This window comes from Marmota marmota, unplaced genomic scaffold, assembly GCF_001458135.2.
Source record: "Marmota marmota marmota unplaced genomic scaffold, marMar, whole genome shotgun sequence".
Taxonomy (NCBI): Eukaryota; Metazoa; Chordata; class Mammalia; order Rodentia; family Sciuridae; genus Marmota; species Marmota marmota.
The window spans coordinates 25,230,611-25,257,610 of NW_025999982.1; the positions used below are offsets into that span (position 1 = coordinate 25,230,611).

Below are 27,000 nucleotides of genomic sequence, written 5' to 3' on the forward strand. Positions count from 1 at the left end.
ACAACTGTAGTCCAAGTCAAGCCTGGCCACTTACTAGCTACATAGGGCCTTGGCCCTGTCATCAGTAAATGGAAATAATACCATGTATCTTATGAGGCCCTGTTTGAGAATGAATGAACTAATAAGTGCCAGTTACCTCATTTATAAAACCTTAGAGATAAAAGGACTTCTTCATCAAATGCCATTCTAAGTCCTATTACCAAAATTCTAATGGCTAAAGGGATCTAAATTAAATTGTGTATTCAGATTGAATGGAACACAGTGACAGTCACCCTCAGACTTTCTAAATCAGCATCACTTGCTTATCATTCCTCAGGCCTTCAAAAAAATAGAAATTTCACACTATTCCTAAGTAGTTATTCATCAGCCCTTGATCTTGACTTCTCTCTTATCCAAGGGGATATTATATATATATATATATACATACATATATATATATATATGTGTGTGTGTGTGTGTGTATATATATATATATATACACACTATATATGATCTCTCCAATAAATGATATGCAGATTACAATGAAAAAAACTTGATTAATCTGGCCTTTATACAGTGATCTCTGATAAAATTAACAATTGTAGATAGAGACAAATAGGAAGGCAGGTAGGTAGACAAACCTCAAAGACCATTTTCTAGGAAAATCACTTTAAGATCTGTTTCAATCTCTCTGTGGTAGATTTAACCAAAATTTAGTGTATTAAAAGTTTTAAGTATAAATACTTCCATTTCTATTGTTTTCTCATCTATGCTGGGTAAGCATGACAACTAAATTTAAGAGTCAGGCAAAATTAAGAAATATGTTTATGCGAAAAGTAATTTATTAACAATTTACAGCAGAGTGAATGTAGCCTTGCTTTCCAGTATTCTTTTTTTTAAGGACTTCATTTACTTTCCTCAGAGCCAAGAGTCTCCCCTCTGAAAATGTAGTCATTGACAATATACCAAGTTACAGGCTACTAAACAGATGTTATTTGCTTTTAATTCATAATAATAACTTAAATTTCAAAAATAGAAGGTATCTCAAATCAATGTGCTAAAATTGTTTAGTTAAGTTGCATGGAGCAAATATGATTTTATTTCTTTTCTATACATGTTCCTTATTACCAAATGATAAGCACTGAAGTCAACAGGCATACATCTCATCATGATTTTGTCCTTGTCAACTTTTCCAGTCTCAATCACTGATGTGTATCTATGTTCTAGCTCCATGGCTTAACAGTTTTGTACCTGAAGATTTGATTTTTCAGTGTGTTGGGTATGTTTGTAATGTGACAGAAGCCCACCTGTCTCAATAAACTGCAGATAATGAGAAAAGCACCTTTTTTATAATATGTGAAATGAATTACTATAGAAAGCACATTTTTTATAATATGTGAAATGCATTACTATATGCTAAAATGACACCCCAAATCATTATATACAATGTCCTTTAACTAAAAGTGTGTATGTATAGTCTTCATAATCCTCTAATACCGTATAAAAGAGAGGACAGTTCTCAGTAAGAGACAAATAAGCCATTCCCCATTAATGATGGTGTTAGCCAGCAAGCCTTCTTGAGATCAAAAGTAAACAATGTCTTTGGTTATCAAAACTAAATTAGTTGTTAAGCTAGAAATCAGTTTTTCAAAATAATACTTACCAATCTGCTCCACTGGTATTCAGCCAGAAATATATGGAATTTATTAATTTTAAACCAATGAATATTAATTTTAAAGTTCATGATCACTCTCTAATATTGGGGTAGACTAAATAACTTATAAATTTGATGATAATTCTGAAAACACTATTATAGCAATAGATTTTTCTCATTTCAAAGTTCACATAAACATCAGCTGTGGGAGACAATGGAAGACACTGGAGGTATTCATTTGAGGCTTTGCTGCATTTATTTTAAAAACTGATAAATGTTGCCCATGACCTACATTACTCTTAAAACTAAGAAAATTAAGGTAATTTTCACTAAGTTATTTCCTGGGTTTAGGTTAATGTGCATTCTAGCTTGACCTAAATGCACATGAGAATGTGCATCAAAAGCTCATTAAGGTCATCTATCCTGTGGTATTTTGTGCAATGAAATTACACATTGTATAGATTCTCCCAGTCCATCTTTCCCCCTCCTGACTTTGAACTTCTCAAATTTACTTTGTTTATTCCACCAAGAAGAGGCAGGAAGTATGCCCCAGGATCTGAATTCAATGTCTGATTACCTGTGGAAATACAACATTCTTTTAGTACATGACCACAGAAATGAGAATTCAGGAATTCATATTCTAAATTTTCAGCACTTAACCTCACTATTGATCACATAAAATGATTATAGTTTTGTACAGAACCAGGGGAATTGAACCTCAAGTGAAAATATATTAAAATACATCTGTTAGCCAAACCATTTGAGATTATATAATTTCTGTTGCTGTCAAACTCAACCATTTTGTATTAATCTACATCTTGAAATAATAAAAGCAGAAATAGTTGCATTTTATATTAATCTACTTTTTAAAATAATAATGCAGAAATAAAGTTGAGTGCCAAAAAATCTCTCCCAAGAACTTATAATGCAAGTGTTAACAAGCAAAGATTTATTGAAATTCATCAAATCTCAACTAACATTGAGACTAATACTATCTGAAATTCTAATATATTTCTTGTAGGCTGGGGATCTTAGTTTTAGGCAAGTGTAGTTTTATCACCCTTGTTGACTAACATTTAGCACAATGCTTGAGACATAGTTATGTTACAGGCTGATTTGAAAGTTAAGTCAAATTGATCCCATTCTGCTCAGACATCTCACCCTGCACAAAATTGGCCCTTTAAACTCGGGAGCTAATACAAGATTGCTTCCTGAGCATGTACAAAAAGCTGCCAATTCTGAGAACCTGGTGACACTTTATAATTGTGTCTTATGACTGTGCTTGCCTCTCCTGCCCCACTCCTTTGTGGTTTTTCTGTTTTTGAGTGGCGCCCTCACCCATGCTTAGTGTCTTGGGCTGCAGAACTGTCTACTTTCTGCTCCCTTAACCTCGGCCAGAATAAATACTTTGTTTTTACTTCAAAAAGACCCAGTTTTATTTGGAATTTTGGAATAGTGCCTTAACAGTTATACTGAGTAAATATCTGCTAAGTTAAATTATTAGAATATACTCAATATATGAAATCATCAGTTATACACATCACTGTTGAAAACAAATACACCAAACTTCATAGAACAATAACCCACTACTATATAGAAAGCATCTTCTAAAATTGTCTCTATAGAGAAAACATTCTTTCTAAATATATACATAAAAACTAGCACCATGAATCAGATATAACCTCCCTATGTACACATATGAATACACCACAGTGACTCTCAACATTGTGTATATCCATAAGTCTGGATCCTAGTTAGAATAAGATGCATCCTATGTTTGTATAAATATATTAAAATAGACTCTACTTTCATGTATAACTAAAAAGAATAAAAACATAAATTAGTGTCACTGCCAGCTTTACCTATGTCATATTATCATGCCTACATTTAAAACTCACAGGCAAGCAAGTAAAAAGCAATAGATCAAAGTTTGAATATCAGTGTAAACATAAAAATAACATGAAATAAATCTGGTACTCATACACTGCCATACACTGCATCTGCCATGAAGATACATATTTATTAGTGATGTAGAATTTTATATTCTTTTTTCCATACCACTCACAGCAAAGTGTACTTTGTTCAACCTCATTTTAAAAAGCACATTCAATGACAAATTGCTGTATTTATCCTATTTTTTGGCTGAATGTCAGTAGAGCAAATTGATGAGGTATGACTTTTTTTTCTATAGAGAAAAACCATTTATTTTTTTTAGAATAAGTATATATATACATTATTGTACTTTTAATAAGTATATTATTAACTGAAGGAAGTGGATTATTTTCAATACTTAAAAATCCATCCTCTATTTCTGACATTTGCAGGATCCTGCAGTTGTTGTGATGCCCATTCATTTTCCCCATTGCTTATTATTAACCATATTTCTTGAAAATATTTTTTATAATAAGAGTGACTACATATTGTCTCAATCAAATACATTTGATATATGATTAAGATCCATTGCAATGAAAAACAACATTTTTGTTTAGCAGAGTCATAAATTGTTAATTGCAACCAGAATTAATATCAACTGCTTTCATATTTTAATATCCAAAAAATAATGCTTCAGGGCTGGGGATGTAGCTCTGTAGTAGAGCACCTGACTAGCATAAAAAACTTCACTCCTCCACCAGTGCAAATAGACACAGGATACTTTATAACAAGAAAATCTGAGAATATCTTTACAAGTTTACATAACTAATGGTTTCTTTTACTTTTGAATTCGGGTTTCTTTAAATAAGAAACCCATTCTACTAAGTTCTATTACTAATTAACACTCAATAATATATAAAAACTTGCATGGAGTCTTGAGGTAAGACTTTGCCTCATGGGTCTGGTATCTTTGCCCACAGATTAACATTTATAATTAATCATTGCTCTAAGATAAGTTGCTCACATTTTGTGCAAGTCAGAAAACGCTTTAATTTTAGAGATATTGTGCTAACCCTCAGGATGAAAACCATAGATCATCACTGTCATTTTGCCCAATAAAAGCACCAACAGAGGCTTTTACTCTCAAAAGTTACCATCAGACACAGTTTTACACAGAATGCAATCAGAAAACATCAACAAGACATTATCATTTCAAGTCAACCTGCCTTAACGGGACAACTAAATTGGGTATCCACCCAAGAAGATATAAACAATCTATATTCTTGATAATTACTTAAAATTATGTGATAGAAATCAGTAGCTATGGAAAATGATTGAGCTACATCAGATTTTTAAACCCAAGGTGACCACTTTACTATGCTTCCTTTATAAAGCACCATATTTTAATGCACATTTTAAAAATAATAATCAGTATATCAAAGATCTGTCAGAAGGCTTTTCCTGTAGCAGCATGTCAAACTGAAATATAATTATGTGTCCACACATCAAAAATTCTAAGACAGAGAAATACACCTATAATCCTCTTCAATTCTATGCATCCAAATATAGTGGTCACATTCCCACTTCAACAGAAAGTCAGTCCACTTGTTCTCATAGTGATTTTTCAATTTGATTTGTGACTTTTTGAAACTACAGAAGGACAAATATGGGCTATTGGGGCTATTTTCTTTTCCTTTACCTTTCTTTTCCTTTCCTTTAGCCTTCACCCTATCCTATTCCTATAGGACTCTCTTTTTGTAAGAACTCATATAGAGCTGTTAACAGTTTCAAATTGTCTTCCTCTTATTGTAAAATATGAGAGCGAAATAGCTCTGCAATTCTTAAGATACTTTATAACCACTTAATTCTAACATCATTGATTGTCCATCATCTCTTCTGTCCCTACCCCTCATCAGATTATCAATTCCAACCATCTAACATGAAAAGAAATTCTAAATCACAGAGAAATAAAAATGAGAAATTTACATTTTGGTTAATACCAGTAAGGAAAGGAAAACTTTTAAATGAGCTTAACACTCACCAACTATCACAGCTGAGAAGTTGTACTTAAAATTTAACTAAGAGATATATAAGAGGGGCTCCTGGGCATATTGATGATGCAAGATTATAAATAGAATATTATTTTTAGATAAAATGATTTTTATTGACAAACAATAAGTTAATAAATGACAGAAAGAAGGGATAAATCAGATCACAGAAAAGACTATCTCCTGAATTCTACCCTTGCTGAAAGTAACTGTCTCCTCCAAATTGCAAACCATATTTGCTAATTAATTAGCTTCCACATTAATGGGCAGAAATAATAGAATTTCCATTAACAAGTATGTGAGGTATACATCATGAGCCTGTGTGTATATGAGTGTGTGTTTGAGAGTCCTTAGGTATAGTTAGTGGACTCCTTCAGATTTAACACTTAAAGAATTTTAAAAGATGGGGTGTTTAACAAAAATAAAAATGTTAATTGAGGGAAGATTAAGAAAATGAATCAGCTAAGTATTATATTTTCAGTTGCATTTAACCAACCCAAAAGTCTTCTAAAAATATCACAATAGTAAAATGAGAGATGTTGTGACTATTTCATACAAAAATTCTTCATTTTCTTTCTCAATTAGGAATGTCTTCTATTCACCTGTTCACTGCAGGCTTTCAGGTCCCAGCAGCAAACAAAAAGGCAGAGCATGGCAATGGGTCTTTTGAAACCAAAAGAAAAGACTGTCACTCCCAAACTACCAGCTATTTCCTATTTGAATACAAACATACCATTTGAAGTAATTCATTTAGCTTTTTCTAAAGGCACCTTGTGTAACCTTGCAAGTGGTGATTTGTAATGTGGCAGGCTGTTATCAGGCAGCTACAATATTTCACTTCACCTCAATAAAGAGCAGTGTTATTCTAAAGTTCATTCATACAGAAACATTTCAGGGGAGATACTCTCCAAACCTAATTCATGTTTATCCATTTGTTGTTTGAAGGGGTGGGAGAAAGCTGCATAGACAATCATCTTCCTCCTTTCTTGGTTGAATTATTTCTAAGCCGGAAGAACCGTCACGTGGTTTATTTGTTCGACATAGCCAAAAAAGGATTATAGACAATGCTATATCATAACATCCCATGTACTGCAAGTCTGCACTCGTCCTCTCCATCTCCTTTTGGCTCAATGTATATCCACTCACCTTCCAACAGACAGTGACCACTACATTTATTGCTAGAAGGCCATTCCTGGCTGTCAGAATCTACCTTTTTGCCCCCTAAATAAGCTTAACTATTGGGGAAGCAATGTCTCCAAGGAGCCTCTTTCCACCTATGGCTGAGGAGATTGGGGTAAATGCCCTGGGTCCCTCACCTTTCAACGTGTGTATGTTTTACAGTGGATCCCCCAATTTCCCAGTGTGAATTAGGACCAACTGCCTCTAATGGTAACTTGCTTATAACTGAACCCTTTGTTGCTCAGTTTTTCCAGGTCTCACTTCCCCATTTCCTGAAATCAATTCCAAAGTAACTTACTTGCACTTCAAGTCATTTAGCTCAAGAGAACACTCACTGTAAACACCATGCACCTATTGCTAAGTAAGTTTGGATCTCACTTCCGCCAAAATAAAGGAAACACTAAGATACATAATTATTCTAACAAGCCACAAAAATGAAGATGTCAACACAGAATGGCTATATTCTTTGTCCTTCTTACTTTGATCTTCTAGGACCAGTGAAATTTGAAAAGGAAATATTTTAGATAACGATGTACATTATGCACAGACTTTTTAATTAGTACATAATTATATTTAAAACAAAATGTCTACTTTTTGGAGGTTAATAAAGTTCTTTTTTCATTTTAGTTAATGTCACTGCTGGTAATTAGTAGTAGTGGAAGCTAGTTCTTTTCATGTCAGCTTTTAGGAGAAACCAAACTAAAACATTTTAAGAGACTGCTATTTTGTTTTTTAAAGAGAGAGTGAGAGAGACAGAGAGAGAGAGAATTTTTTTAATATTTATTTTTTAGTTTTCGGCAGACACAACATCTTTGTATGTGGTGCTGAGGATGGAACCCAGGCTGCACGCATGCCAGGCGAGCGCGCTACCGCTTGAGGCACATCCCCAGCCCAAGAGATTGCTATTATTGGAGGCTCAGTTCTGTTTTCCTGTAGTCAAAATTCTTTAGACTGCAAATAATAATAAACTGCAGTCATATAATCAGAAAAGAGATTTATTGTACAGCTAGATGACTACAGTAATTACACTATGTTGTATACTTGAGAAATGTAAAGAAAGTATGCGTTAAGTGTTCTCATCACAAAAAAAAAAAAAAGGATGATGATGTGAGGTAATGTGTCAGTTAACTAGCTGGTATAACAACCCCACATACTACTTCAGAACATCATGTAGTATGTGATGAAAACACTGTTATCTATCACTTTATAATAGATAAATTTTTTAAGATACTGAGTATAGCAATCGGTATCAAAATAAGGAAGAAAATAAAAAGAAAAACATGACAAATCTATTAAAACATCTGCAGTTTCTCAAGAGTACAAGGTTGGCTGGGTTCCTTGAAAGGCCAGAGGCAACCAAGAAAATTCTCAGTCACTGTGGCCTTATTCTATACATCTGTTTTGTTCTGTCTGAAAACTGGGCCTACAATTCCAGAGAGTTCATATTTTCCCTGTATAAGAGATGAGCCCAAATTGTTTTTCTTCCTCTTGATTTTAACACCAAATTCTCACCAGAATCCCATGGCTACTCTGATCTTCATTCAGGTGAACAATGGTCTGAAATACAAGCCACAAAGAAGGGGCTGGGATTCTAAAAACAATCAAAACAAACTTAGAGAATCCCCTAAAATATCAATTATATAATGGCATCAGTTACTAGGGACTAGAAAATGAGTTGCATCGAAGATAGTGGTTACTTCTAATCCTACCTAGGAATGCTCAAAATGAGCTACTAATGATAAACTCTAGATGCACCAGAGACATTATTCTCACTTATTCTCCCATGTGAAACTTTAACTATTGTTGTAAATGTTTGATATGTTCATAAAAGATACTTTTAGTGATTTTTATATTTCAAATACCCTTAATATCAAATCATACATTTGAACATTGTGTTTTTAGATGAATTTTAAAATTGTTTTTCATTTATAGTAACTTAAGGAATTGTTGACCAACACTATAAAATTGAAAAAAAAAAGGAAAAAATAAATAAACCCACAATTTTACTTGGACATTCATAAAGCCAAAATTCTCATTTCCAAGAAAGTATTAGTATATAGTCTTTAAGGAAAACAAAGTATTTTTCCTTTTCTCAAAACTTTCTATAGGAGGTTCTAAATACTCCTGTGGAAACATATTTTAGAACTTCATCTTTCAATATCAGTTTATGACATCTAAATCTATTTTTCCTACTGTCCAAAATGCAAAGAAAAATTTTCCACTACAATCTTACTTCTAAGCTGCATGATACAAGTTCATTTTCCTCCAGGGGTATTAGCCTCCCCACCTGTACAGACCCACTTCTCTGAGAATTACCTTGTCAGATGCCAGCACTGACATTTCCTGTCTGTATGGATCACTGTTGAATCTTCTTTTTGGTTGTTAGTGTTGACATGATGAGTACATACGTGTTTACTGAATGAATAGTGGTTTGGTACCTGTGCTTTAGGGATGAGTGTAAAGTCACCAGTCACTTATGCCCTCAAGCAATTTCAAAAACTTTATGTCACATTTCAGGATGACAGCAATGCTGGCAGTTAACATGCCAGTAAAGATCAAGAGATAAAAATTGGTTATCACTGACAATGCAGATATAGGTTTAAGTTGTTAGTCAATAAGTATTATTTGCTTAACTAACGTGAGGATACCAATTTTCTTCCTATGCAACATAGTTTTTCTTGCAAAAACAGAAAAGTATATAAACATCTATCTAAAATTACATGGTACTTTCAAATGGAAATGGCTATTTTCCTTTATCTTTTTGATTACCACAACCTTCTTTGTTACTCAAGACAGTGCAATGCTCAATTTTACTATGCATTACTATTGCTCATTTGCAGAAAAATGCCTAATATTTTCATTGGAAGAATGATATACTTGTCAAATTCAGTGAACACCAAGGCCTCTAAGATGGCTTGTGTTCTTTTCAGTTATGGAAAGTGAAATATGTTCATATTTCCTGCAAAGATTGTTTTAAATTAAGGCAACAATGTTATACAATTAAGTGTAAGTTTAAAGTTCAGCAGAAACACATTATCCTTAACAATCCCAAGGTAATCAGTGTTTCCTTCCCTACTGAAACAAATATATGAAGATCCGTATTGGTAGGAAATTTACATATCATTAAAATCTTCATTTTGCTCTATTTTATGTATTGAAACATAGGTTCATTGTGTTTACATTATGTTTTGCTGCACTTTAAACAGAACATGGAGCAAAGAAAAATGTTTAGTACATGATGATGGAACAATTGAATATTCAAATCTTAAAATAAAGAATGTAACCCTGTCTTGACACTCACACAAAAAAATAATTCTGGATGGAACATGAACTTACATTTAAAAGCAAAAGCTAAAACTACAGATTTTCCAAAAGAAAACATTGAGGATAACTCTGTGACCTTGAGCTAGGCAAAGATTTCCTAGAGAAGGCACAAACTGCACAAAACATAAAGAAAAAAAAATGTTAAATTGGAATTCAACAAAATTAATAATTTCTGCTCTTCAAAAAGACACTTAAGAAATTAAAAAGCTAAGCCACATATTGGAGGAAAGTATCTGCAATGCACATACTTAACAACAGATGCAAATCCAGAACGTAGGAATAACTCCCCAAATAATAAAAGACCAACAGTCCAATTAAAGTATGCCAACGTTCCAAGCAATCATTTCAAATAAGAAAATACATATAAATGGTTAAAAAAGCACATGAAAATATGCTTAGCATAATTATCAAGGAAATGCAAATCATATCAAAATGGATTCTACTGCCATATAATACTAAAAAGAATTAATAAATAAAATTCATAAAGCAGAAAAAAAGTAAGTTCCCACTTTAAACCACTAGAATGTGTTACTACTAAACACTTTGAACTTGAAATGCTGAAAAGGAAGTGCAACAATCAGAATTTTCATACATCACTGGTCAGCAACACTAAGAAAATGAGCAACGTCGAAGCAGAAGGGATGGAGAACAAACAGGGCAGAGTACAGAAGTGAGATTGCTATTTAAAATAAGGAAAAGAAACAATAACATGCCAGTGATATATTTTCTTAGTTTCAAAATAATAGTGTCCCTTTTATATTTGAGAAAAAGGAAGCATACAGAGGTTAAAGTCACCCACCAAAAATAATACAGTTCTGTAGTTAATAGGAACAGAATAACACCTATGCTTTTAACCCCTGTGCCCCAAAGCCTCTCTTATCCTATTTTCTGCTTCTATTTGTTAAATTGCACAGAGTTGCTATTTTTTTTGTAGGTCAAAATGGTGAAATATTGTCAATTTTGTACAGTTCCACATATTGATCACACATTATATAATGATCAAATTAGTTATCCTCCCACAGGAAGTCAAAGTTCTAGTGAGAGTTTTCCAATTTCATTCTCTCACAATCTCACCTTCTAATCACTTACCAACCTGCAGAAAAATGGGATCTCCTCCAACTTCTCTTTCAATCAGTTCTTGGTTGCCAGATTCATTGGAGTTTTCTAAACCTTGTCTTACTTGATCTATGATATTTGTACACACTAACCAAATCCTTCTTTCTTCAAATACCTTATTTATATGACACTGAAAGTATTTGATCATTCTACATATATTCTAAGAAACTTTTAGTCAACTCTGCAGATATTTTTCTTCTTTCTCTGAAATACTCATGTTCCTTGAGGTTTTACCCCATGTCTCCTTCATACTGACTCCATATGCTCTCTAAAAGTGACCACTTCTATTCCCAAGGTCTTCTATTATCACCTGGATGCTGATAAAACCTAACCATTCCATCCAGCACAGATCATGTTCCAAACATCACTACCTACCTTTTTACTTCAGCCTCCATAGAGCCTTCAATGTCTATTCAACTGAACTCAGCTCCAACAGTCTTTTAATTAATATTTCAGTAATTGACACAAATTAAACCAATTATCAAGCTGCACCCTAGACAGCAGCCTTGACCATCCTTTATTTTTCACACCCTCTATCCAATTGAATCCTTTATATTGTACTTACAAATTTATATTAGCTCTGAGCATTCTTCCCTGTCTGTACTCTATTATTTGAATTCAGGTCTCCATAACTTTTCACCTGGCTTGCTGCTCTAACCACCAAATGGCCTGTCTTATATCTGTCCAATCCAATTTCCAACAATGTAGCCACATGGTGCTTTATTTTTTTTTTTTTACCTGTTGCAATGGAATTTATTTATTTAAGTTTTTTTCTTTATTTTTTTATTGGTTGTTCAAACCATTACAAAGCTCTTGACATATCATATTTCATACATTTGATTCAAGTGGGTTATGAACTCCCATTTTTACCCCATATACAGATTGCAGAATCACATCAGTTACACATCCACATTTTTACATATTGCCATACTAGTGACTGTTGTATTCTGTTACCTTTCCTATCCTCTACTATCCCCCCTCCCCTCCCCTCCCATCTTCTCTCTCTACCCCATCTACTGTAATTCATTTCTCTCCCTTGATTTTTTTTCCCTTTCCCCTTACATCCTCTTATATGTAATTTTGTATAACAATGACGGTCTCCTTCCATTTCCATGCAATTTAAATGAAACTCTTCACGTTTTCCCCCTTTTAAAACCTTTAAACAATTTACCATGCCTTTTAGCATGAAGTCCAAAATCCTTAACACAGTTCACAAGGTATGTGTGATAAACTTCCACCATTCAGAAAGACAGCAAAATGAATCGGACTTAACTTTCATACGTCCATATATGAATACATGACCAGCGTAACTCCACATCATGTACAACCACAAAAAATAGGAAGTTATACTCTATGTATGTATGATATGTCGAAATATATTCCATTGCCATGTATAACTAAAAAAGAACAAATAAAAAATTTAAAATCAACAACAACAAACTTCCAACATTCTCTTTAATCCACTTTTCTTGATTCTTTCCCTTTTATGGTATGTCCAAGCATACTTAACTTCTACCTATCTGAAAAAAAAAAAAAAAAGTTTTCTTTCTTGCCAGACTTTGGAGGTATTTTTTTCTATATCCATGTATAATTCTTCCAGATTACAGTTCTGAATCCTGGCCATATTGCACATATTGTTAGATTTCAACCAACACAACCCTTCCTACTGAAGCCTCTCATGATCTCCATAGATTTCTTTAAGTGACCTACTCAGCACTCCTAAAGTATCTTCTTCCTTTATCACTGTACTTCATGGATTCTATGAAAACTACTTATTTAATTGCTTGTATCTCCTCCCTTCTTCCATAAATAAAAGTCTGAGACAGTAATGAAAATCAGATAGTAAGAACCAAAGTGACCAAGTCTGTACTGTTGTTCAATTCCCTAGTCTAGTACATGCTTAACGCACATACAGTAGTATTACCCATACATAAGTATGTGTATATTCTACTTATTTTACTCAAAAAGAAATCATTTATCTTGTTGCAGCTCATTCCAAATACTTAGCATTTCATCTAACTCTGTTAAATTGCTTTTAATAATCATAATATTTTATTCTACCAGATTTCCTTTCTGCGGCTATTAAATCATTTCCAAACTTGCACCAACTTTGGAATCCCAGCTTAACGCACTGCCATCTATCATCCTGCAATCCATTCCAAAGCAATGTCATACAATAAAATCCCATCTGTCTCGGCTTACCAAATATACTTTCTTCTTCACGCAGTTCCTTAAAGGGCCTGACCCTCTCCTTCCACCAGGTCTTGAATGCATAAAAAGGGAGCTTCTACTCTTTATGTGTAGAAAAAGAAACAGACTCTGGAGGCATGGATGATCCGTATTCCAACTTCACACTTAAATTTCTGCACTGGTAAAATGTACATGCCTAACCATATCATAATAAAAGTATTCTGTTATTGATTTAATCATGTACTATTTACATTTCAAAGTCTTGTTTTATACAATGAATGTATCCTTTCATATAAATCTAATGCCATAAATTTCCTAGAAAAATTATTTTAGAGGGAACAATAAATTCTACAGTTACACATTTTATTTAACTCTTCAAAAAGTTTTTCAAAGGAAGATTTTTCTCTCCCCTTAAACAAGTAACATTCTTCCATATTTTTAATATGTCATTGTCTAGTGGCTGAGTTTGACACTTTCTCAAACTTTCACTGGACACTTAACTAACCTCTGATATATTGTGTTTTTAAAAATCCAAATTTATTATGCTACACTCTAATTTGTTTCTTTATCTTTTCTCATAGCATAGGGACAGTACTACTTGCCTTTTACAATACAATGTAAGGACTTAAACAAGAATATGTTTCATGAAAGGGACTATTACTATAGTCATCCCTTTTCTTCTCGAAATGAAACACACTTCTACTTCAACCTCTTTACTGTGTTTCTGTCAAAGAGGCTCCCTCTCCTGAGTTGCAGTCATGGCCCGACATTATTTAGCACACAATTCTGGGAACCTGATAAAATTATCTATACTCTAGTGAATACACACTTCTGCTGTTTTGTAAGAAGAGTCAAGTCTAATCTTCAATGTTCAAAGGAAATGGGCATCAACTGTGTCATTTCTGATAACAGTACAATAACACTAGCCAATCTGTTTCCAAGTTATTAAATCCTAACATCTCAGAGCCTATAGATAACATTTAAATCAAGCCACGTTGTCAGTTTCAGACAAAATGTGAAATCTGCTCACTTTGAAATGTTAAACAAAACCTGCAATGCATCAAGACACAAGAGGACCTAGAGTTCCTCTTTGTTTTTAGAAGAATTCAGCAAATGTAAGCAGTTCTTTAAAAAACATGAAAATAAAAATGCCTCAGCAAATCACAAAGTTTACCAATCCTTTTTCTGTATTAAAAAGAAAAAATGCCTGAACTGTTCCCCTGTGCCCCTGTCTCAGAAACAACAATCAATATGAGGTGTTCAGAAAATGCAGGCTGTCTCCACCATACTCCACAGGAATCTATATACGGGTAAAAAGCAGCCCCAACTTATCAATCTACTTCACTTGTATATACTATACTTATGATATCCTGTGGTAATGCATCCAGCACCTGCACTGGCAAACATGTTTCAGAAGTTAACAGCAACAATAATGTTGGTCTCCTAGATAAACTCTGCATATTAATATCTGGCCTTATGATACAAACGACTGTTTAAAAAAAAAAAAAGTTAATGATAGAGCACAAAGATGCTTGGCCATAATTTCTCAAATATTGGACCAAAAAAAACATGCAATCATTACAGAAGTTTGAATTTAAGAACATGAGGAAATCACATAGCATGGATACATTCAGATCTAAATTTCGGAGGTCAACTGCTAGCCAATAATCTAAAAAACAAACCTATGGGGCTGGGGTTGTGGCTTGGCGATAGAGCGCTTGCTTAGCAAGTATGAGGCGCTGGGTTCGATCCTCAGCACCACATAAAAATAAATAAATAAATAAAGGTATTGTGTTCAACTACAACTAAAAATTTTTAAAAAATAAATATTAAAAAATAATAAAAATAAAAAACAAACCTATTTGTATACCATTCTTACTTTACTGGAATTCAACATTTGCAAAAACAAGGATATTTCAATCTAAAAATAGATGAGATTTGACAGTGTTTATAGCTTTAACAGAACAGACAGTGTTAGAATATAATTTCAATTTTGTCTTACATATAGACGAAAGAGAGAGAAACAGAAGTCAAATCTAAAGATCAAACAAAGAAGTGCGTAAAGAAAGCTTGGCTAATTCCAAGAATTTCCAAAAATTCCATCTAAATCTTAGTTCCTTCACTTCTCCAGCTGCTCTGGCGATAAAGAGCTTCACTCCAGACTCTGTACTTAAGAAGAAAGAAAACAATGATAAACTTTGTTCCCCTTAGTTTCCACTCTTAGGTACTGTACCAAAATAAAAAATTTAAAAAAAATTGAAAATGAGAGAAAACCATGTGGCCCTTATCCACATGGATTTATCTTGATAATGCCCATGCATGTAGAGATACTTAATAACATATTTATGAATAAGGCAAAATATATATAGTTATTAGAAAATCTCATAAATGATGGTGACTGGATGTTACATATAAATAAAAGAGAACTTTCTGGAAGGTGAACTGAGTGGGTATTACAAGATGCAGATACAGACCCAGGAGTGATTTTCTTATATTTTCTTTGTTGTTATAAATGCTAGACTTGGTGCTGTAAAATCTAGGTGCGGTGGTACATGGCTACTCCAGAGGCTAAGACAGGAAAATCACAAGTTCAAGCCCAGACTCAGCAACTTAGTGAGACCCTGTCTCAATATACAAAATAAAATAAAAAAGGGCTAAGATGTATACAACCAGATATGAAAAACTATGCTCTATATATGCAATAAGAATTGTAACGCATTCTGTTATCATATTTAGAAAAGGGGGGCTAAGTAGCTTAGTGGCAGAACAGAACACCCCTGAGTTCCCCAGTCCAAAAAAAGGTAGCAGAAGCAACACACACACACACACACACACACACACACACCTGCCCTTTCTAGCCAAATATTAGAAAATAAAGGGCAACCTAACAAAACAAAAAAGTTTGAGAGCAAACATCCTTATCCAGTGAAAACAAAAACAAAAAAGCTGCATTTCCTGCTCACAGCAGTCAAGAGAGGTAAAGTATGGAGTTTAAACTTCCAACCTCTCCCAGAGGTCACCAGGGGTAGACAATCGAGGTATCTATGATACACCCTCTGGTATCTAAGAATAAACGAGGACTAGGAACTTCATGTCTGCCTCCAGTAAGGAGGCCTTGTGCAGGGTCAGTGGAGGCCACCTGGAGATCTTGAACTTCTATTCTCATGAGCAGCAGTAAGGCACCTATCTCTCACCAAACCAGGGTAACAACAAAAGCATTCATGCCTGAAGAACTCTCATCATGATCCACTAAGAATGAAGCCTCGCCATCCCTCTTGGAATTAGGCAAAAGCCACACAGGAAAAATTAGTATGTGATGCTCAACTTCCAAGTCAGAGAGAGGTCAATGGATGCCTGTGGGAAGTCTGGATATTCACCTCCACCTGGAAGTAGAAATGGGGAGTCCCCCCAGCTGTTACAACAGTGTCACAGGAAGTGTGCTAGAAATAAATGTGTAAATAAAATCCATAGTGTGACAACATAAGACTGAAAATGTCCAGGATAAAATTGAAAATCACATGTCATATACCAAGAACTATGAAAGCCTCACTTGAATGACAAAAGACAATCTACAGATGCCAGCACAAGTTGGAACTATATGACAAGGATTTTTATGCAATCATAACAGAAATACTACCACAGGTAACAAGTGTCATACTTGGAACAAGTGAAAAAGCACAGTCTTAGCAAATAAATAGAAGATCTGAAGAAGAACCAAATAGAAAATTAAGAATTAGGAAATACAATAAATTATTTTAAAAAAAATTCTATGAGATAGACTCAGTAGCAGCAGTGAGAGAGCAGATGACAGAATCAGTCCACTTAAAATAGAACACTGGAATTATCCAAACTGAACAACAAGGAAATAAATGGACAGAACTCCAAGGCCTTCTCATAGTATAGCCAAAGATCTAACCTTTTTCCATCAACCTCCAAAAAAGGAAAAAAGAAAAGGGGATACTGAAAAATTATTTCAAATGGTTGAAAACAATGGGAAGAAGAGTAGTACGATTGTGAAGGAGGAAGACATTTGTGGTGGTAGAATGATTTTATGTGTTGATAGAAATAACAAGTCACATAAATTACACATATGATTAAATTATATGTATACATTGTATCAGGGCCACTTTCTTGGTTTGGATATCAAATGACAGTAATCCAAGATACAGAAGAGGAAAATAGGAATTCTCTGTACCATCTTTGCAATCTCCTATGGATATGTAATTATTTCAAAATAAGTGAAAATGAGTGAATGGAAATATCACAGTTTATTCCATTAACTTGCATAACTAATGTGTTAATAATTATAATAATAAAAAAAAATTCTTACCCCCAAATGAATGGAGACTTTCAATGTGGTTCCTTATGGTTCTGAAGTAAGCAATGATAACATATAACTAAACAGTAACAGAATTCCTGGTATTTTATTTATGAAGATATCTTCTAAATACATAGTAGGAGAAAGGAAAAATACAAGACTGACATGATTCACTTAATAAACATTATTAAAGCCTTGTACAAATGAGAATGAAGGCAGGAATTAAGGATTCTGAGACAGAAGTCATATTTCTGGCCCTCAAGCTTAAAGGGAGACTGACAAGATCAAACAGAATTACATGTTTCAGTGAGGCAGTGGAAAGGTCAAGAAGGAGAAAAACAGAGGTTCATTTAATCCATAATGAATAAGATGGGGAAGTCATTATGACAGTCCACAGCATGGGCAACACCTTAGATAAGGGGAGAGGCAGACAAAAGGGGAGGCTGCTGCACATAAGTCAGGTTCAAAGAGATAGCACAGAGGCCCACAGGAGGCAAGTTCCAAAGTCTGAAGGAGGAAAGCCTTTCAGGCCTCCACTGAGCAGCACCATATGCCAGACATGGTGATAAGCACTGGGCTCTGCTCAAGGGGTTTCCAGCCTAGTGAGAGAGGCAGCCTAACCTAGCAATCATGAAATGATGACAGCATAGACAGTGATCTAGAGCTGTTTGCTATAAGAATAGGGGAAAGAAACATATCTAGCTTTGTGTGAACAGAGCAGGGTTTCGAGAGCGAACTATAAGTACTTTGTTTTTTATCTGAGATAAATTAGAAAGGGCCAACAGAAAAGTCTGGAAAGGTGGGTAGGTTGTAAGAATGTCAAGGAGTATCAAAGACACCCTGCAGGAAATGGGAGTTATTCACATGAGTGACAAGATGAGACTTTAATTTTGAATGATTCTATCTGAAATCACTGTGTGTATTGGGGTGGAGAAGACAGGGATAGAGGATGGTCATAGAAGAAATTAGAAAAAGAAAGTATCTGGTGTTTAGAAGCCCAGTGAGAAGGAAATAAATTAGAAAAATATCAACAGTGGAAAGTATGACTAGGAGGCATAAGGAGAGGTTGGGAAAATTTTATTAGCTTTGAAATGAGGAGATGATTCTGTCACTTAGAATTACCTATCTCAGGACAGCGATGAAGGCACGGCAGACTGTTTTAAAGAAGAAAGTTATGAGAGCAAGAAAGCTAGTATGGACTAATGCTATCAGAAGCTTAAAGGAAACAGGGGAGAGTAAGCATCGTGAAAGATTAATTTTATTCCTTTTGGAAGTGAAACACATATTTGGGTTTTTTAAGGTATTCCAACTGGATCACATTGACAGGATGCTATGAAAAAAAAAATGCATAGGTTGGAAGAACTTGGAAATACAAAGAAAGGTTATAACTACAGAATGAGTCTAAAGACAACAACATGAGGGTCAAGGACATGGATGAACAAGTCAACCTTGAATAAAAAAGAAGTATTCAGTCTACTGAGAACGAAAGACCATGAGAGGGTGGGCAGGGAAAGTTGAAAAGCACCAGAAAAGACATATTCATTTTCCTGAATAAAATAGACAGTGAAATCATCTGTTGAGACGTGTGGGTTTAAGAGGAGACCTAGGAGGTCTGGAATTACCCCTGAAAGAAACAGGATCTGGGCTACTCAAACTCAAGATAAAGCCTGACAGGTGACTATTCACTAGGGAACATGATATTTTAAAACCCTCAAGGAATCATTTTTCACAAGGTAATTTCTTTCTTAATTTGGTTTATGAGTTCAAATTTTACACAGCAGTGATTTAAAGGGTAAGGCAGTGCTTATTTTCCTACAAGAGCTAGCTTCTAATTGAGGTCAAGTCCACAGTGACACTAAGATAAAGGAAAATTGTAAAATAATTATACTTATATAATTTTTGCTTGTATTTCTGTAGTATTTGTATAAAATGCTGCTTGTATTATCCCAAGCAGAATTTTTTAACCTTAAAAGAAACGTGCCTGATAGGTATTACATCTTTTGTTGTGTAGACAAAAAAAATAAAGTTGAGTATCAGAGAGGAGAAAAATGACACGTTCAATGTTTTACAGAAGGTAGAAATGTCAATATTCAATCCCAAGTGTTTTGCTTGCTAAAACAGAACTTTTCCACTATATCATATATTTGTTTTAAATGCATATCAAAGATAACTGAAATTTAATCCAGGTTTGTTTTGTATTTAAGAAACATAAATAAGATTGTCCTGAATCTACTGAGAAAAAGACTATATTCATCAAGAAAAAAGTCAAATTAAAGAGTTCTATTAATTTTATCCAAAACTGGTTTTATATAAGGTACCAATAAATTTCCTAACTTAAGAATTTGTCAATCTTTATTAAAAATATTTTAGACACACAATCTAAACTTTAAAATGGTCCCTTGGAGAATTTAAATGTGGTGAAATCACTACAAGTGATTATTTGTGATAAGTATTAACCTCTGCTCTGTCATGTTTTAAAGGGCTCAGACATCTACAAAAATGAAGATCTATCCTGGATATCATGAAAATTTACAAACAGTGCCCTGGGTGTTTAAAAAAATTTTTTTGAAGTGCTGGAATATTTGGCAATATTTGATTTCATCATACCATGTGTTAACCAAAACTCTTAGCAGTATACAAATGTTTGTAAAGAATCTAAGGTAGGAGACAAGCACAGTGGCACAATTCTATATTGAGTGTGAAGGCTGAGGCAGGATGATCGCAAGTTCCAGGGCAGCCTTGGAAACTTAGGGCAACCCTGTCCCAAAACTAAAAAATAAAAAGAGCCATGGATATAGCTCAGCAGTGGAGCACCCCGTTCAATCCCCAGTACCAAAAAAAAAAAAAAAATAGCAAAGGAATTCAGACTAGGAAGTCTTAGAAATTAATAATGCTCCTAGAATAACTGTAACTAAATCTACAAATTTGAACTGATCTATGTCTATCAGCAGTGATGACTTACTGCAAATAAGAATATTTTCATACACATACATTTTTGGACCCAAGACTTGATAATAGTTCAATAGACTTAAGAATATAAATGTATGCAGTACCCAAAATAATGTATATGTCTCAAATTACATTATAGTGTGATGAATGAATTATTAATTATCAAACTAGGAACAAATGAAAAAAGTTTCAAGAATATGCAGACATTAATTTTTATGTTCTGAATATACAAACACCCCTCCTGTACATCAGCAGTAATCTGGAACTTAATTAAAATTGCAAAAAAATGTACAGATCATGTAGTCCAACTCCTTAATTTGAGAGACAAGGACACTGGACCCAGGGAAGGGAAGCTTACCAAGATTCAGTTTAGGGAAAAGTGGAATTAAAATCCAGGTATCTGGATTCAGAGTTTAATGCATTTCCCAGAAGTAGCATAGATATAAATAACCTCATGTAATTTCATCTGGCAAGCAAATTCAGAAGTGCAGTAGAACTTAAGAATCATGCTGAGTTCGCTGTTTTATCATATGCAAAAACACCTTCTATAATAAATGGATAACTAAATAACATTATAATTACAGGAGGAAAATTATTTTAACTAATCAAACACTTTGAAAACACTCTCTAAAGCACATTCTTCAAGATCTCTTCTAAGTAACAATCAAATACATAAAATGTTGAGGTTTTTTTTTTTTCCAGCAGTGTTCTCAAAATCATCTCTACTGAAATCTTAACACAAACAAGTAAAATAAAACAAAATACAACAAAATAACCAAGAAACTAGTACTTTTAACCTCATGGCCTTCAATTCTAAATGAAGCAATCCCAAAGGAGCACTGATTTGCATCTATCTCCAATCAAAAAGCAAAATAAAATCACTGTGGAAACTCATTGGTTTATATCACACTGCCCTTATATGTATTAGCTGCTGGAAAATCATTCGAAAGAACTGAATCATCTGGATCATTTTTATTACTCACTCAGTCTTGAGACTGTCTGCACAGTACTGAAATGTACTTCAGTGTGCACCTTTCTTCCAAATGAATATCTATGTCAGGTTTATTTATAGCCACTGCCTTCAATCAGTGCATTTCCAAGTATGAGAAATAAAATAATCTCAACAATCTTCTATAGAGACCTGAAACAAAACCTAGAAATCTTGGCAAACTGCCTTTGAAAATATAATGAAAAGTCTATAACATAAAATATACACTAAGATTCACTGAGATTCCAAAGAACACTCACCTTATATTCTTTAATAAACACATAAAGTTCCCCAGGTACAATTAGAGAAGAAATTTAAACCTTAAGCATCCTTTAGCATAACTCTTTATGTACTATAAGATTATAATCATCATCTCCTTCATTCTCTTTTCCTTATTATGATTTCTCTGAAATTTGGGCACCTTCTTTGTTTCTTACTTAGATGCTTTTCTGTTTAAGAGCTTGCCTCCTAATTCTTTACAAAAGCAGGACATGCTTCCCCCTGCTGGGAAAAAATTAAATTACAGGGTACATCAGAATGGTCCTAAGTATGAAGAAATCAAGTTCGGTAGAAAAGATAAAATGCTAAAAGAGCCAGGTGCACAGTCTTCTCTACTGTTTTACCAATTGCAGAAATAAATATGTCCTCCACTCTCTGAAGAGTTTCTCTTACGCATCTTGTTAATTTGGCAGTTTTCAGGTACAAAAACTCCCATTAATGACTGATGAATCAGTCATTGAGTCAGCTGTCCCAAAGCAATCTCCAATTAGCAGCTAATGAAAATTATCAATTTGTAACTTTTTTTTGCACTTTAAAGACATTATATGCTAAATGAAGTCACTGTAAAATAGTGAAGTAAACTGAGACAGCTGAGTTGCATTTTTAATCATTTTAAACAACTGTAAGCCTTCATTAACTCATGTTTCAGTATTCCTATTATTTTTATGTAGCTGTCTTTAAAAAGGAGACATAGAGTTTAGTTTTTTAATTGATTTTACTTTCAACTTTAATTCCTATGCTTTTATATTCAGTAACCAAGAAAGTAACGAGCATAATTGCATTCTACTCTCACTTTAAAAAACCAGCCCTTTCCTTGAAAACAGTTCAGCTACTTCACATGTTCCATATTCTGATTATAATTTTTTCCTATTTAGCATGCAAACATTTTGCTGTTAGTATAAATAACATCCATCAGTAAAATATAAAAATAAAGCCAATGTCTTATATGTGGAGAATAATTTTCCTTCCATGTACAACTAAGACTCAAAAAAAATTATATTAATGCTGAGAAGCTGGAGTAAAGGAAGTTGTCACTTTTAGTTTTGTGGTAGGTAAGTCCATAACAACCCAAGCTACAAAACACACTGAAGCCAATTTGATGATGAAGCAATTCATTATTAATGAAGCATTCATCCCCCAAAATCTGCAATTGTTTTAAAAAAGGCATGTGTAGATTACTACAGATATAGGCAGTGTCTTTAATAGTTACAGGTCATTATTTCAGTATAAATTGAGTAATTTGGGATAATATTTGTTATACAGAAGTTTGTGTGTGTGTGTGTGTGTGTGTAAGCGCGTGCACCTTTTTTAAAAAAAACCTTTCAAAGCAAAGCAAAAGGCAATACATATATGTTCCTCTGGGAATGGAATCTCCTTCAACATTACAGGTACACAAAAGAAAATGCACACTTGGTAGAACAGTTGATCAATTATGGAGTGTTCCCAGGGACCAATATCTGGCAGAGTACCCAATCATCACACTTCAAATAAATTTATAAGCACTTTAGTCTCTGCTTACCACCTTCACATAAATACACGATCATGGATAGTTTAATCTTGATTAATTCTATGACTTTCCATTGAAAAGACTTTGATTAAAGGGTATCAAAAGCACTTCCCAAATGCAGCAGGGGTGGGGAGTGGGGGGAGCGGGAAACTGATTGGTAGCTAAGAAGCTCTTAGAACACTACATTGATCACTATTTACTTCCAAACTGATTCCCCTTCCTTCCCTAAGCGAAGTAGACCGTGTTACACTTTATGCTTTTCCCCTCCCTTGGTCAATGAGCCTTACAGGTCACATAATCTTGTAGCTTTGGTCTTCCCCAAATTAAGACATAGAGAAGGAGCACTGCTGCCCTCCCCAAGAACAGGTTCCGTCCTCCTGAGCTCTGAAGCGAGCATCTTCAGGGAGGACACTTTCTGCGAAGGCTAAGAAAGGCGTCCCTCCCCAACTTCACTCCCCTAATCAAGCCGCGGAGATGGGCAGCCGATGGTTTGTGCCCATCCATAGGGGCTAGTCCTACCTTCAGCCAAAAGGCGCGATGCATGCACAAAAGATGGATCCAGGCTATCTTTCTCTGCCATCAGCTCAGGCAAATATTTCTCCTCTTCCATAGCGCGGACTTCGGACCGTCCCCGGGCGAAGCGCGAGGTTTCGCTCGCTTGGACGCAGGGTCGCTGGGCAGCGCCTAGCTCCCGCGCTGCTCCGCCTCCGCCGCTGCAAAGGGATCTCTGCGCGTCTTCACTGGCCCATGCACCGAGTGCCTGCTATTCCCGCCGTCGGGCTGAGCGGCCCCGCGCCCACACCTACCGGTCCCTTCCGTCGTCCCTCGCGCTGAGCCTCGGCTCACACCAGCGGCCTTAACTGGGGAGGCGGGAACAGGGCGCGGCCCACCTCCACCAACCACTCATTGGTGGTGGTGCCAGGAGAGGCGGGACGCCCGCAAAGGATTCGGTCTCTCATTGGGCCATACTGCACGTCGAGTTGTCTTACTGGCAGGAGGCCGCTGCAGAGGGGAGGGGAGCTCAGAAGGTGCAAACGCTTTCTTCTTGCAGCCCAGCCTTCTCTGGTTATTAGGCATGCCCAGTTCTGTAGAACCCTCTGTGCTGTCTGCTGAGGTGCCGAGGATGGCGAGAACGGGAAAAGCACTAGTTAAACAGAGAGGCTCTGGTTTAAAACGGAGGAAATGGGGATAAGTAGTGAGCCTCTGTGGGGGTGGGAAAGCTCCAGGGAAAGTCTCAGAAAGGTAGATGGACTTCACCTGCGTCCCTAAGGCACAGGTGTCTCCTTTCCCTCTTGCAGCTCAGACGCACTCCAGGAATCAACAGCGCACCGGGTCTGGAAATATAATAAAGACCGCAGGTGATCTGTGGCTGAGATTTCAGATGACCTACATCTGGGGGACGCAGTAGGATGTTCATTGATAAACAAATAAAGCGGCTCTGGGGCGATATTGTTGTACAGCAGCATGCTTCCAGGGTAGGATCATTACAATATTGAATTAGTTCCAGTTCCCCCCATCCATCCCTTCCTCCCCCTCTTCAGGCCTTTCGGGGGCGGGGACACTGATTTTTAAAACCAGTTAATTACCCACGGTGTGCGAAAGAATTAAGAAGAAATATGAAAGAAAAGTCTAGAAAAATAGATAACAGCGGTTGCTCTAGTTTTCCCTTTTCTCCTTATTTTAGGTGTGCTAGTCTCTTTCGCTGTTTCAGGTACTGTTGCTGAGCCGCTTTATATCTGTGCCATCTCTATTTTAAGGAGAGTTAAGCCCACATGGGTTTAACCAACAACTGAGGCAAAGCCCATCCTTCTCTGACCACTGGGGCCCTAAAATGTAATGTGCATACTTCAAATGATAGGATACTTTCCACGGATAAACAGTCATTTTCCAATTCCCCTTTTGGTGTGGAATTATGGGGCCAACTTTCCTACGAATAAAATATGCTGAAACTTTTCCAAGCTCTCTTACTATATTCAAATCTTTTCCTTATATATTAATTTTTTTTAATGCAGTTGGGACATTATCTCGTATTTGTGTAATGTTTAAAAAGTTTAGCATGCCTCAAATCCATTATCTCAATTTGGCTTCACAAAAGCACTCTGACAAACATAGGCTAAGTATTACTTTCTCTATTTTTACAGATGAGGAGACAGAGACAAAGAGAATTCAAGTCTCATAACTAATTTATCCTTAGCTTTAGATTGCACTGCTTTAGCCTACCGTTAACTATTTATCTGTTGTGTTCATTTGGTAAAATATTTTGGATATTTTGAAATGTAATAGAAACTGAATATAAAATTAAAGAAATATTGATGAACAAGATACACACATTTCATTTCTTGTCATCATAGAGATGTTTTATAATGGAGGAAGATAAATAAAACTATGTAAACAAAAGAAATGTTAATTTTTGGTTGTGATAAAGAGGGGACCCAATCAAGGAAAAGAAAACACAAGACTGATGCTCTACTATGTGTGTGTGTGTGTGTGTGTGTGTGTGTGTGTATATATATATGGATATATATGTATTATTTAAGACATTTAAGATAAAACCTAACAAGTAAAGAAATTAGCGTGTAAAATGAGCAAAAATAAATAAATAAAAAATAAAAAGACATTCCAAGCAAGGGAACTTGCCCTTGCAAAAGTCCTGTGAGTGGAAAGAGCGAGGCCTATTCTTGAAATCCACTAAGGTCAATGTAACCATAGTGATCTGTGAGGGGAAAAAAAAAATGGGACAGTTGCGGGTAGGACAAACTACCCAGGATTTGATGGATAGGAAATAATTTTGATCTCATTCTACATATAATGGGGGATCCTAAAGGATCGTTACCTTTCTGTTTGGACTTGCTTCTGAGAAGATTGCCTTCTTGCTCTTACCTTACTTTCAAAGAAGGTGCAATTTAGAATTGAAGATATGTACAGAGAGTGTTATTTTTTTTTTATTTGATCCTGTGCAGGATGTTTAGTGGTTGAAGGGTTATGCATCCTTCACCTGAGGTGAAAGAGAGACATGAAGGTAAAACAAGCTGCCAATCTTCATAAAGGTGGCCAAAACCTGCCAGAGCAGTAAAGATTGGATAAGTTATCAACCATAGCTAATAAATTGTAGAAGTTTTATAATATAAATTAGAAAAAGTGTTGTACAATAATTGAAACTATATTTTATGTGGCAGCATACCAAGAGATTAAAAGTAAATGTTGCTTATGGGGGCATACACAATCCCAGTTTTACAAATCAAAAAGATATCATAAATTTATTATGTCTAGCAACAACAATTACATTATTATTTATAGTCTTCTTTTCCACAATTAAAGGTGCACTAAGGAGATACCACAGAGAGCTGTCCAATTGCTAACTATTATGAAATGTCCTTAACCTAGATCCTTCCAAATATGGTCAACTACCTACCTTTACATTTCCTAGATATTATCAAAACTAAAGACTTCTTATTTATAGTTTTTACTATAACCCTCTTCAAACACCTAAAGTGCATTTCACCAGAAACAATATACTTATGTAACTTAGAAAATTAATATTATTCTAAACTTTAGGATAACTTGTATACTTAGAACATGATAGATATATATAAGCAA

The 27,000-nt window shown here is 35.0% G+C and overlaps 1 protein-coding gene across 18 annotated transcripts in view; it reads right to left on the reverse strand.

The window, feature by feature from the left end:
- The window catches only part of Khdrbs2 (KH RNA binding domain containing, signal transduction associated 2), a 585,248-nt gene extending 560,965 nt beyond the window's left edge, over window positions 1-24,283 (reverse strand). For 14 of the 18 annotated variants that reach the window (XM_048805603.1, XM_048805597.1, XM_048805598.1 and 11 more), the window contains exon 1: window positions 23,923-24,273. In XM_048805603.1, coding sequence (XP_048661560.1) covers window positions 23,923-24,013 — 91 coding nt within the window. In that variant the 5' untranslated portion in view covers window positions 24,014-24,273. Of the gene's footprint in view, window positions 1-23,922 lie in introns of all 18 variants that reach the window. The other 4 variants (XM_048805602.1, XM_048805589.1, XM_048805605.1 and 1 more) reach the window with 2 other exon arrangements.
- Window positions 24,284-27,000: the final 2,717 nt, after the last annotated feature.